At 40.3% G+C, this 13,082-nt stretch overlaps 1 protein-coding gene across 4 annotated transcripts in view; it reads right to left on the bottom strand.

Annotated features, from left to right (window-relative positions):
* Positions 1 to 13,082, bottom strand: part of SEC24A (SEC24 homolog A, COPII component) — a 66,304-nt gene that overhangs the window by 39,756 nt on the left and 13,466 nt on the right. For all 4 annotated transcript variants that reach the window (XR_015768159.1, XM_028103622.2, XM_028103620.2 and 1 more), the window contains exon 2: positions 1,549 to 2,040. Coding sequence is in view for 3 of the 4 variants with exons in the window: in XM_028103622.2 (XP_027959423.1) it covers positions 1,549 to 2,040 (492 nt within the window). In the remaining variant the exon portion in view is untranslated. The remainder of the gene's footprint in view (positions 1 to 1,548; positions 2,041 to 13,082) is intronic.

Here is a 13,082-nt window from a genome sequence, read left to right as displayed (position 1 = left end):
TAGAAGCAACTATAACCTTTATAGGCCAAAATGCCAGATGTATTCACTGGAGCCAGTCACTGATCAGAGGCTAAGAAAAATAGTTTCAGCAGTTGAAATACATGCAGTACACAGGAATACAGATACAAGGTAATTATTGATACTACTATTTCATTTGAAAGTTTTTACTAGTTCATTTCCTTGAGGATGTTGGCACAACAGAATCAACATGCAGATCTCAATACAGAATTTTAAATGCTTTTCAAAGTAACACTATTAATTTTGTTAGGTGTACAAAATACCAATTTTAAGAGCTAAATAGGAACAGTGAAATGGTTAAATGAACTTACTTGTGAACCAGATATAACCAAACTTTGATATACAAACTGATGTACAAAATCCACACAATCCCAATCAAAATCCCAGGTCCCTTCTTTGCAAAAACTGACAAGCTAATCCTAAAATTTTATGGAAATGCCAAGGGACCCAGAACAGCCACAACAAACTTGCAAAAGAAAAACAAAGTTGAAGGGGCACCTGGGTGGCTTAGTCTGTTAAGCATCTGACTTCAGCTCAGGTCATGATCTCAGGGTCCTGGGATGAGCCCTGCAATGGGGATCCCTGCTCAGTGGGGAGTCTGCTTCTCACTCTCCCACTGCCCCTCCCCCTGCTCATGCTCTCTCTCTCTCTCTCTCAAATAAATAAAATCTTCAAAAAAAAAAAAAGTTGGAGGAGTCATACTTCCCAAATTCAAGGCTTACTACAAACCTACAGTAATCAAGTTGTTTGGTACTGGTATAAAGATCGTTATAGATCAATAGAAAAGAATTCAGAGTCCCGAAATAAACCCCTACATTTATGATCAATTGATTTTCAATAAAGGGTGCCAACACCATTCAATAAAAGAAAGAACAGTCTTTCCATCAAATAGTCCTGGAACAAATGTATACCCACATGCACAAGAATGAAGTTTAACCCCTACCTCACACTATACACAAAAATTAATTCCAAATTGATCAAAGACCTAAATAGGAGAGCTAAAACTATAAAACTCTTACAAGAAAAAATAAATATAAATCTCTGCCCACTGCTTTCTGACTGAGGTTCTGCTAATAACACTCCTCACTACAAAAGTTATTGTCTGCTCTGACCTGCCCCTCCAGGATCCTACAGTTTCTGGGGACAAAAACAGTCTAAGCTGTAACAAAAAGATAACCAAGCCTCAGATCAAGACCAAAAAAAGAGACCATAGGGATTGAGCTTAAGATGGAACCCAGTTAATAAAAGTAATGGCAAGTCCTTAAGGAAGTGGTTCTGCATGCATACCTAATTCCCTGAAATATCATGGGTGACTCAAAGAAACACAGAGGATACCTTCAAAGGTAAGAAGCAAACCCATGATTTTAAGTTAACTCAAGGTTAGAGAAGTAATTTATTTAAAGATTAACAATGATTTAGAAAACCAATAGTCCTCCATTTGGTTTTAAGTCTTGAAATATTAATTACAACATCTAAACAGGCAAAATTTTCCCATTTCTACATAGCAAGCACTCCTATTATGAACTCTACCTGATTTTATGAAGTTGTTTTGAAGTGAAGGATCTCCAGAAGAAACATATTGATGACTTGTCAAATTTGTATTCCCAGATACAGCTGGTTGGGATGATGCACGAGGACAATGGTTTGTCTGTGATCCTGTGGATGGATAGTTATACTGCCAATTCAAAGGTGGTTGTACAATGGCTCCAGGAAGAAAGCTACCAGAAGGCATTGGTGTAGCAGCTGGGTTCTGAGAAGTAGGTAGTGGCATTCGGGGAACAGGACCACTGTGAAGTGAAGGTGTCACTGGATTAGAAGCCACAGGTGGTCTATAAAGAGTCTGCCCAGGTCCCTGATAAATACTTAACGGAGAAACATTCTGAGAACCACCATAGTTAGACTGTCCAGAGACTGGATTCAATGTCTTTGCTGGTATTAGATGAGGGTAGGATCCTGGAAGCTGAGAATTATATCCTTCGTTCACTGACACTTGTGAAGACATCAGTGCATTTTGGACAGGACCTTCCAATAAGAGGAGGAAAAATTAGTCTTCCAACCAAAGTAATAAAAATACTTTAAGAAATACAGTAAAACATATGGTACTCTTACAATTAAACAATAAAAAGACAAATGGCCCAATTTAAAAATGAACAAAAGATTCATTCAAATATATTTCCAAAGAGATATACAAATGGCCAATAAGCACATGCAAAAACACTCAACATTATTAGTCATTAGAGAAATACAAATCAAAACCACAGTGAGGTGGCACTCACACCAAGTAGGATGACTAAAATGTAAAAGTCAATAAACATTTTAGTGTTAACAAGAATGTGGATGGGGCAACTGGGTGGCTCAGTCGGTTGGGCATCTGCCTTCAGCTCAGGTCATGATCTTGGGGTCCTGGGATAGAGCCCCATGTCGGGCTCCCGGCTCAGTCGGGAGTCTGCTTCTCCCTCTCCCTCTGCCCCTCCCGCCCCCCACTTGCGCTCTCTCTCTAATAAATAGGTAAAATCTTTAAAAAAAAAAAAAAAAGAATGTGGAGAAACTGGAACCCTCACACATTGCTAATAAAAGTGTAAAATGGTGCAACTACAGTGGAAAACAGTTTGGCAGTTCCTCAAAGTATTAAACATAGTTATCATAAAATTCAGTAATTCCACTCTTACCCTGCATAAAAAGTCGTGCACAAATGTTCATAATATCATTATTCGTAATTGCCAAAAATTACAAACAACTGAAATGTCCATCAACTGATGAACAGAGATAAACAAAAGGGTATATCTATACAATGGGATATTATTTGGTCATAAAAAGGAATGAAATATTGACGACATTTTACAACATAGATAAACCTTGAAAACATTATGCTGAGTGAAAGATGCTGGTCACAAAAGAGCATACACTGTATGATTCATTTATATGAAACATCCAGAACAGCAAAATCTACAAACACAGAGGTAGATCTGTGGTTGCAGGGGCTGGGACGAGGAGGGAATGGGGAGTAACTGCCAATGGGAATAGGGTTTCTTTTGGGGATTATAAAAATATTATAAAATTGATAGTAGTGATGGTTGCAAAACTCTGTGAATACACTAAAAATCACTGAATTGTACATTTTAAAGCTGTTATTAAAAAAAAAATCCCTAGAACTACCACTTCTACTCAGGAATATACTATTATTTCTGTTGCTAAAATTAGACAATAAAAGGAAATAGATACTTTTTTTAAAGATTTTATTTGAGAGAGAGCAAGCGCAAGCACAAGCAGGCGGAGAGCGGTAGAGGGAGAAGGAGAAGCAGACTCGCTACTTAGCAGGGAGCCCCATGTGGGGCTCAAGCCAGGACCCAGGACCTTGAGATCATGACCTGAGCCAAAGGCAAATGCTTAACAGACTGAGCCAGGCAGACGACCCAAAATAAATATTTTTTAAAAAGATAGCACTCCGGGGGCACCTGGGTGGCTCAGTTGAAGCGTCTGCCTTCGGCTCAGGTCATGATCCCAGGGTCCTGGGATGGAGCCCTGCATCGGGCTCCCTGCTCCACAGGAAGCCTGCTTCTACCTCTCTCACTCCCCCGCTTGTGTTCCCTCTCTCGCTCTCTGTCAAAGAAATAAATAAAATCTTAAAAAAAAGATAGCACTCAGGGGCACCTGGGTGGCTCAGTTGGTAGAGTGTGCAACTATTTTTTTTTAAAGATTTTATTTATTTATTTGAGAGAGAGAGAGAATGAGAGACAGAGAGCATGAGAGGGAAGAGGGTCAGAGGGAGAAGCAGACTCCCTGCTGAGCAGGGAACCCAATGCGGGACTTGATCCCAGGACTCCAGGATCATGACCTGAGCCAAAGGCAGTCGCTTAACCAACTGAGCCACCCAGGCGCCCTACTTTTTTTTTTTAAAGATTTTATTTATTTGAGAGAGAATGGAGAGAGAGCACATGAGAGGGGAGAGGGTCAGAGGGAGAAGCAGACTCCCCGCTGAGCAGGGAGCCCGATGTGGGACTCGATCCCAGGACTCCAGGATCATGACCTGAGCCGAAGGCAGTCGCCCAACCAACTGAGCCACCCAGGGTCCCTATTTTTTTTTTTTAGATTTTATTTATTTATTTACCTGAGAGAGAGAGAGAGAGAGAGAAAGAGAGAGGGAGAACAAGGAAGAGCTGACAGAGAAGGACAGATTCCATGCTGAGCTTGGAGCCGTACTTGAGCCCGATCTCATGACCCTGAGATCATGACCTGAGCAGAAATCAAAGAGTTGGATGCTTAACTGACTAAGCCACCCAGGCGCCCCAGCCCCTCTTTAAATATTTATGTATAATGAAGACCCTTGAGTTTAATAAATGCGTATGGTAAAGTCACTGTCAACTGACATCAGTTATTCCATTTAATGGCCAAAGACCTTCATAAACAAGCTATTCAATTTCCTACTCCTTTTCCTCTCTGCTCAGCTCCAGTCCCACCCACCTGAATGTTTCTTCCACAAGCTTAAATATGCTCCTACCATAGGGTTCTACACTTTTATTCTGCCAAGAATGCTCTTCCCCCAGATATTCTCATTCAATGTCTTTACTCAGGTCTCTCTTCGAATAATCTCAAAGAAGCACTACCTGAACACTGTAATTCAAATACCACCTCTTTCATTCTCTTCACCTCTGACCCTACTTTATTTTTCTTTCTAGTGTTAAAATGACACTACGTGGGATGCCTAGGTGGCTCAGTTGTTAAGCGTCTGCCTTCAGCTCAGGTCTTGATCTCAGGGTCCTGGGATGAGTCCTGCATCAGCAGGGAGCCTGCTTTTCCCTCTCCCACTCCCCCTGCTTGTGTTTCCTCTCTCGCCATGACCCTGAGGTCAAGGGACCCATGACTTCAGGGTCATGAGAATGAGCGGGCTCTACACTCAGGGCCTGCTTAAGATTCTCTCTCTCTCCTTCTGCCCCTCCCCTTGCTCGCACTCTAAATAAATTAATAAATAAAAGCTAAATAAATAAGCTAAAAAGCAAAGTAGTCCCTTTCCTGAAAAATTTAGCCCTAAAGACATGGAGGTGGGGAGGAGGTATAAAGCATCCACACCAGAGGGAAGCTGGGATAGAATGAGAAGGCAGCACCAGCAATGGAAGAATGGTTACACACAGGAGAACCGATCAAATAAATACATACAGGATGAGTGAGAAGCAAGATCTCTCACTCTCTGAGAAGGGAGTCACAGACATGGAAAGGGGAAAACTAGAATGAACCTAGTGATGGTGGGTCTGCATTGGAAGTTACAACTGAAATTCATGGATTTCAATATATATAGATAGATAGTTTCCCTAATTCTGTCTGCTGAGACAAGTAGCAGAGACATTCCAATAGCTCCGATCACATCTAGTACAATATCTTGGTTTCTAAATATTTTTCTCTCCACTAAAAGGAATCATGGATGATCTCTGAGCTTAGAAAGTACAAGATGAGCCTGCAATATCCTATTGTGCCAGAAGTCAAAGAAGTGCCCAGGGACGATAATACAAGAAAACAGAGAAGACAGCTTAAAGGGCTCCCAAAAGCCAAATCTGAGATAACATAAACGCAAAATAAATAGTAATAATAGTGGATTATAATTCACTGAATAAACAGTCCATACCAGGGTGCCTGGGTGGCTCAGTTGGTTAAGCGACTGCCTTAGGCTCAGGTCATGATCCTGGAGTCCCGGGATCAAGTCCCACATCGGGCTCCCTGCTCAGCAGGGAGTCTGCTTCTCCCTCTGACTCTCTTCCCTCTCATGCTCTCTCTCAAATAAATAAATAAAATATTAAAAAAAACCCAGTCCATACCAATATAAATAAATGAATAAATTAAAAGTCTAACAAGGAATGAAATATTTATATAATCTCTATCAGTGATTTTTTTTTTTTTTTGAAAGTAGGCTCCATGCCCAGCGTGGAGACCAACACAGGGCTCATATTCACAACCCTGAGATCAAGACCTGAGCTGAGAGATGCCTGGGTGGCTCAGCTAGTTAGGTGTCTGCCTTAGGATCAGGTCACGATCCCAGGATCCTGGAATCGACTCCCACATCAGGCTCCTTGCTCGGTGTGGAGCCTGCTTCTCCCTCTGCCTGCTGCTCCCCCTGCTGTGCTCTCTCTCTCTCTCTCTCCGATGAACAAATAAATAGGGGCGCCTGGGTGGCTCAGTTGTTAAGCATCTGCCTTCAGCTCGGGTCATGATCCCAGGATCCTGGGATCAAGCCCCACATCGGGCTCCCTGCTCGGCGGGAAGCCTGCTTCTCCTTCTCCCACTCCCCCTGCTTGTGTTCCCTCTCTCACTGTGTCTCTGTCAAATAAATAAAGTCTTTAAAAAAATAAAATAATAAAATAAAAATTAAAAGTTAAAAAAAGACCTGAGCTAAGATCAAGAGTCGGACGCCTGGGGCGCCTGGGTGGCTGAGTTGGTTAAATGTCTACCTTCAGCTCAGGTCATGATCCCAGGGTCCTGGGATCGAGCCCCACATCGGACTCCCTGGTCAGTGAGAAGTCTGCTTGTCCCTCTCCCTACATCTACCCCACTTGTGCTCTCTTTCTCAAATAAATAAATAAAATTAAAAAAAAAAGTCAGATGCTTAACTGACTGAGCCACCCAAATGCCTCTAAATAGTCTCAAAGTAAATCTCCACATAATATTTAACTAATTACCAAATGAAAAAGAGCACCTTCACTATGGAGAAGCTTGACAGACACCACCTTAATCAAGTGATCAAAGTGAACATCAATAATGAGAAAAAATGAAATCGTGTACCACATGATAGGATGCAATGAGAATACATCATCTCTACTTTTTTTTTTAAAGATTTTATTTATTTATTCATGAGAGAGAGAGAGGGAGAGAGAGAGAGAGAAGCAGGCTCCCAAGGAGCAGGGAGCCCGACGCGGGACTCGATCCCAGGACCCTGGGATCATGACCTGAGCCGAAGGCAGACGCTTAACCATCTGAGCCACCCAGGCGCCCTACATCATCTCTACTTTAATACTCCTGCTACAGTGCATAATCTGAATCTAATCATGATGAAATAGCAGACAAACCTAAACTGAGTGACATTCTACAAAATAACTGGTTTGTAATTTTCGAAAGCATCTGGGTCATGAAAAGTCAATGAAAGACTGAGGAACTGTTCCAAACTGAAGAGCACTAATGAGGCACAACAATTAAATGCTAAATGTGATTCTGGATGGATTCTTTTGCTAGAAAGCGTTTTACTGGGACAACTGGTGAAACTTGAATGGGGTCTGAGGATTAATAACAATGTATTAATGTTAATTTCCTAATTGTGATAGTTCTGTTATGGTTATTTAGGAAAACTTTATTATATGTAGGAAATATTTTACTAAAATATCTGGAAGTGATGGGACATCAGGCCAGCAACTCACTCCCAAACAGTTCAGGAAAAAAAGTTTATTGTAACCTTGTCTATGAATTTACTGTTCCAAAATAAAATGTTTAAAGCAACACTAAGTAGTTAGTTATATTGTGGAGATTACAAAAAGCACGCACCTCCTCAATAAATGAGAAAGGCTAGTAAGAACTTAGTGGCTTAGGGTAAAATTTCCAATGACAGCATCTTACCCAGACTCAAAGTGTGGTATATCAAAGAACTTAAAAACAAAACAAGTAAAATTTACTTGTTTTTCTGGAAAGCTGTTGTAATAATGTTAACAACACTGATGTCCAAGGTGAATGTGAAAAACCATAATTTCAAACCTACTAGAATGACTGTATCTAATCAAAGACTGACAACAACAAGGGTTGACAAAGGTGTGGAGAAATTGGAAACTCTAATACATTGCTAGTGGGGATGTAAAATGCTGCAGTCACTTTGAAAAAGCTTAACCGTTTCTCAAAATATTAAACATTGATGGGGTGCCTGGGTGGCACAGTGGCTTGAGCATCCAACTCTTGGCTTCTGCTCAGGTCATGATCTCAGGATGGTGAGACGGAGTCCTGCGTCTCGCTCCACGCTCACCATGGTCGGCTTGGGTTTCTCTCTCCCTCACCCTCTGCCCCTCCACCCACCTCAAGTGCACTAAGGTAAATACATAAATCTTTAAAAAAAAAAAAGAAATTAAATAGAGATACCTTATAATCCATCAATTCCACTCCGAAGTTTATACACAAGAAAACTGAAAACACATGTCTGTACAGAAACTTGCACATGAAAATTCACAGCATGATTCATGATAGCCAAAAAGTGGAAACAACCCAAATGTCTATCAACTCATTAATGGATAAACAAAATGGCATGTATCCACACAATGGAATATTATTTGGTCATAAAAGAAATGAAATAACTGATATATGCTACATGGATGAACCTTGAAGATAATACGTTAAAGAATCCATCACAAAAGAACACATAGTGTATGATTCCATTTATATGAAATGTCCAATACAGGCATATCTATGGAGATAGAAAGTAGATTAGTGGTTGCCTAGTGTAGGGGCAAATACCATGCTGATGATTTCAAATTAAAGCTACTTAAAAAACAGCCTGCACAAGGACACTCAGGACCTCTTCTGTCCCCCTGAAAGCAGAAAATAAATCTCCCATGTGAAAGGTACCCTCCCTGTACCAGGGGGTCAAAAGACATCCTATCACCAGAGAAAGGGAATTTAGAGCCAAGAAGCCTTTATAAACAAACCTTGTTATTTTTTATTAATTTACTTCCCCAGCCCAAATTCCATTTAGAATTCCTTGCTAATTGAAGCTCTCAAAGTTAAGTTTTGTCTGGTCAATTTCTCACAGATTTACTGTCTGTCTAAAGAGTATAAAAGTACCTGCCTTGGGGCACCTGGGTGGCTCAGTCGTTAAGCGTCTGCCTTCAGCTCAGGTCATGATCCCAGGGTCCTGGGATCAAGCCCCGCATTGGGCTCCCTGCTCGGCAGGAAGCCTGCTTCTCCCTCTCCCACTCCCTCTGCTTGTGTACCCTCTCTCTCTGTCTCTCTCTCAAATAAATAAAATCTAAAAAAAAAAAAGTACCTGCCTTGGTCATTTCTTTAAGTCTCAATTTCATTATTGGGCCTCCCTGCATACGTAATTAAACTTTGCTTTTTTCTATTAATCTGTCTCACGTAAATTTAATTCTTAGTCCAGAGAGAGAAAAATTTCTACCTCCTCCTCACAGGGACAAATGGAGAGCGACTGCTAATGGGTTCAGGGTTGGGGGGGGATGAAAATGTTTTAAAATCGATTGTGGGGGCTCCTGGGTGGTTCAGGCAGTTAGGCATCCCATTCTTTTTTACTTATTTGACATACCGAGAGACAACAAGCAGGGGGAGTGACAAGCAGAGGGAGAGGGAGAAGAAGGCTCCAGCTGAGCAAGGAGCCCCATGCAGGGCTAGATCCCAGGACCCTGAGATCATGACCTGAGCTGAAGGCAGCGGCTTAACCAACTAACCAACTAAGCCACCAGGCGCCCCCAGGTGTCGAACTCTTGATCTCAGCTCAGGTCTTGATCTGAGGGTTTTGAGTTCAAACCTGCCGTTGGACTCCACAATAGGCACCAGGCGGGGAGCTTACTTAAAAATAAATCAAATCAAGTCAAATAGGGTGTGATGATGAATATACTGAAAACTACTGACTTGTATACTTTAAAATGGGTGAATTGTAGAGTGTGTGAATTATATCTTAATAATCCTGTTTTTTTAAATGATCTTTATTTGTCAGAGAGAGTGAGCAAGAGAGAGTAAGCACAAGCAGGGGGAGTGGCAGGCAGAGAAGCAGGCTCCCTGCTGAGCAAGGAGCCGGATGTGGTGACTCGATCCCAGGACCCTGGGATCATGATCTGAACCAAAGGCAGACACTTCACTGACTGAGTCACCCAGGCATCCCTCAATAAACCTGTTTTTAAAAATGGCTTTAAACAAGAAAAAAAAAGGTAGACACATTCCAGATGTCTATCAACGAATGAATAAATAACGTGATGTATTCATGAAGTATTTTTGGCAATAAAGTACTGATGCATGCTACATCATAGATGAACCTTTAAAATATTATGCTAAGAGCAAGGCAAAAAAATTAATTAAAAATAAAATTTAAAAATAAATAAAAAGAGAAAGCAGTCAAAAAGACCATATACTATATGATTCCACCAATAAGAAATGTCCAAAGTAGGCAAATCTATAAAGATACAAAGTAGGTAAGTAGCTGTTTACTGCTAGTGGATACAGGGATGGGGGACAGGGACTCACTGCTAATGGGGTTGGGATTTCTTCTAGGGGTGATAAAAATGTTCTAAAACTAACTGTGGCAATGGTGGCACAACTTTGTGAATATACTAAACAATACTCAATTGTAAACTTTAAATGGGTAAATTGTATGATAGATTAATTATACCCAAAAATCTGTTTTTAAAAATAGGAAATAATTTATACAATTCATGTAATAGTTACCTCTGGTTGAGAGAAAGGAGATATGACAAGAGACATAATGGTTTCAAAGGTACCGGTTACACTCTGTTAAACTAGTGGTGAGCACACAGGAGTTCATTTTATTATTTCTCTTTAAACTGTACATATGCAGGGCACCCGGCTGGCTTAGTCAGTAGAACATGTGACTCCTGGATCTCGGGGTCGTGAGTATGAGCCCCACATTGGGTGTAGAGATTACTTTAAAAATAAATAAGCTGTACATGTGTTTTATATAAATTTTATGTGTTTCACAATAAACATTTAAAATAAAAAAGTACAGGGGCGCCTGGGTGGCTCAGTCGTTAAGTGCCTGCCTTCAGCTCAGGTCATGATCCCAGGGTCCTGGGATCGAGCCCCACATTGGGCTCCCTGCTCAGCGGAAAGCCTGCTTCTCCCTCACCCACTCCCCCTGCTTGTGTTCCCTCTCTCGCTGTGTCTCTCTCTCTCAAATAAATAAATTTAAAAATAAAATAAAATTGGGGTGCCTGGGTGGCTCAGTTGTTAAGCGTCTGCCTTCGGCTCAGGTCATGATCCCGGGGTCCTGGGATTGAGCCCCGCATCAGGCTCCCTGCTCGGTGGGGAGCCTGCTTCTCCCTCTCCCACTCCCCCTGCTTGTGTTCCCTCTCTCGCTGTAGTCCCTCTATGTCAAATAAATAAAGAAAATCTTTTTAAAAAATAAAATAAAATAAAAAAGTATATTAAAGAGTTTATTTTTTTTATTTTTATATTTTATTTATTTGACAGAGATAGAGAACAAACACAAGTAGGCAGAGCGTCAGGCAGAGTGAGAGGGAGAAGGAGGCTCCCTGCTGAGGAAGGAGCCTGACATGGGGCTCGATCCCAGCACCCTGGGATCATGACCTGAGCCGAAGGCAGCTGCTTAAGTGACTGAGCCACCCAGGCGCCCCCATTAAAGAGTTTAAATAAAATGATTTCATAAGTACAAAAGTAGAAAATTAATGTTTCTAATATATAGTATTTAATTTTTCCTCACATATATCTTTTAAATACAAAGTTTAAAGATCCACATGTTAGTAAAATAGAACACTACATACTACACATCTCTAAAATTTCATACTTTCAAGTAGCTGGAAAGAAATGGAGAAGGGAAAATCTTTTCACTGGGAAATGGAGAAATGACTTGGGGGGGTCACTTTATATTTAAGCATATATAGTATTTCATCCCACAGGACACCAAAATATCATCTTAACTTCTTTGGGCACAAAACAAAATTTGTCTCCCCCACAGAGTCTGACACCATTCTGGCTCAAATATTTGATTTGGTTCCTTCTTACTTAACTGCCAAATTTAAAAATTAGGGCATTACAGGTCAAAAAATAAGAAACTGCCACAATCATACGTATCTTTTCAAAACAAGAAAATAAAACAAAAATACTGGGACCAGAAGAACAGTTAAATAAATCCATTCAGTTCTGGCTCTTACCAAGTGCACTGTCTCCACTGAGAACATTTTGGGTTAATTTCTGGACCTTTCTATTTTCATTTAGGGTTTTTTTTTTTTTAACTGATCTCTATCTAAAGACACCGAAAAAAGCAATCCATTTATAAATGTTTATATGCCAGGGTAATCCAATGGAAAAGTATTTAAAGTATTCAAATTGTGACCTTTAGACGTAGAATTATTTTAAGATAAGTAAAAAAAAAAAAACAACAACAAAAACTGGCCAGAGGAGAAAGTCCACACTATTCAATGGCACCACCAATGAGAAGTCACCACTGGGAATGCTAAATATACATGGAAAGCAGCTAAACAGGGTGACTATCTGACAACATACACAGGTTTCAAAAGGTTTCACTTTTTCTAAATGTTATCCCCTCGATGTTCATATAACCCATTTATATAGCCATCTTGAATGCTTCTTGAACAACTCATGGGGTAAGGGAGGAGAGAAAAGCATAAATAAGGAACTCAAATTATCTCTGGCTGATCTCCAAAATATCAAATCAGAGAGATATGTTCTGGGAAAGTAAGAATACTTTGCTTATGTATGCATGATTTATCAAACACTAATAGATGAATTTCTGAATGTGCATATTCCAAAGGACTCTCAAGATTCTGGTACCCTAAAAAACTTCAGGCCTAGAGCAGCTAAGCAACTTGTCCCAAATAGCACCAAAGTCAACATAATTCAGTCAATCCCTAGTCATTCTCTATATAGTCTACTATTCCAGAGTGTATATTCAATCTGAGATATGAAAACTATCGAAAGAAATGTTGTAACTCCTATACAATCACCTTCCTGATAGTACAAGGTCACTCCACAGGAAGTGTATATGGAAACAAGCATTACATAATAGTAACTAAGAGCACAGACTAGAACAACTATTCGAAATCAAATTCTGGCCTTGACTTTTAGGAACTGTCCTTGAGCAAGATATTTAACCTAGTTTCCTCATCTATAAAACAGGTATAGTAAAAGTACCTAAATTACAGCATTAATGTGTATGGTAGGGAGAAAAAAGACCCCCCAAATATGTCCATATCCTAATCCCTAAGACATGTAAATACATTAGGTTTCATAGCAAAAAAGTATTTAAGGTAGCAAATGGAATTTAAGGTTGCTAATCAAGTGACCTTGAGATAGGATGATTATTTTAGACTATTAGG

Source organism: Eumetopias jubatus, unplaced genomic scaffold (genome assembly GCF_037043125.1).
Source record: "Eumetopias jubatus isolate StellerSeaLion01/CBP00866 unplaced genomic scaffold, mEumJub1_p1.0 scaffold_5, whole genome shotgun sequence".
Lineage (NCBI taxonomy): Eukaryota > Metazoa > Chordata > Mammalia > Carnivora > Otariidae > Eumetopias > Eumetopias jubatus.
Note: the sequence above shows the minus strand (reverse complement) of the source record. Positions and strands in the feature narration are given on the sequence as shown.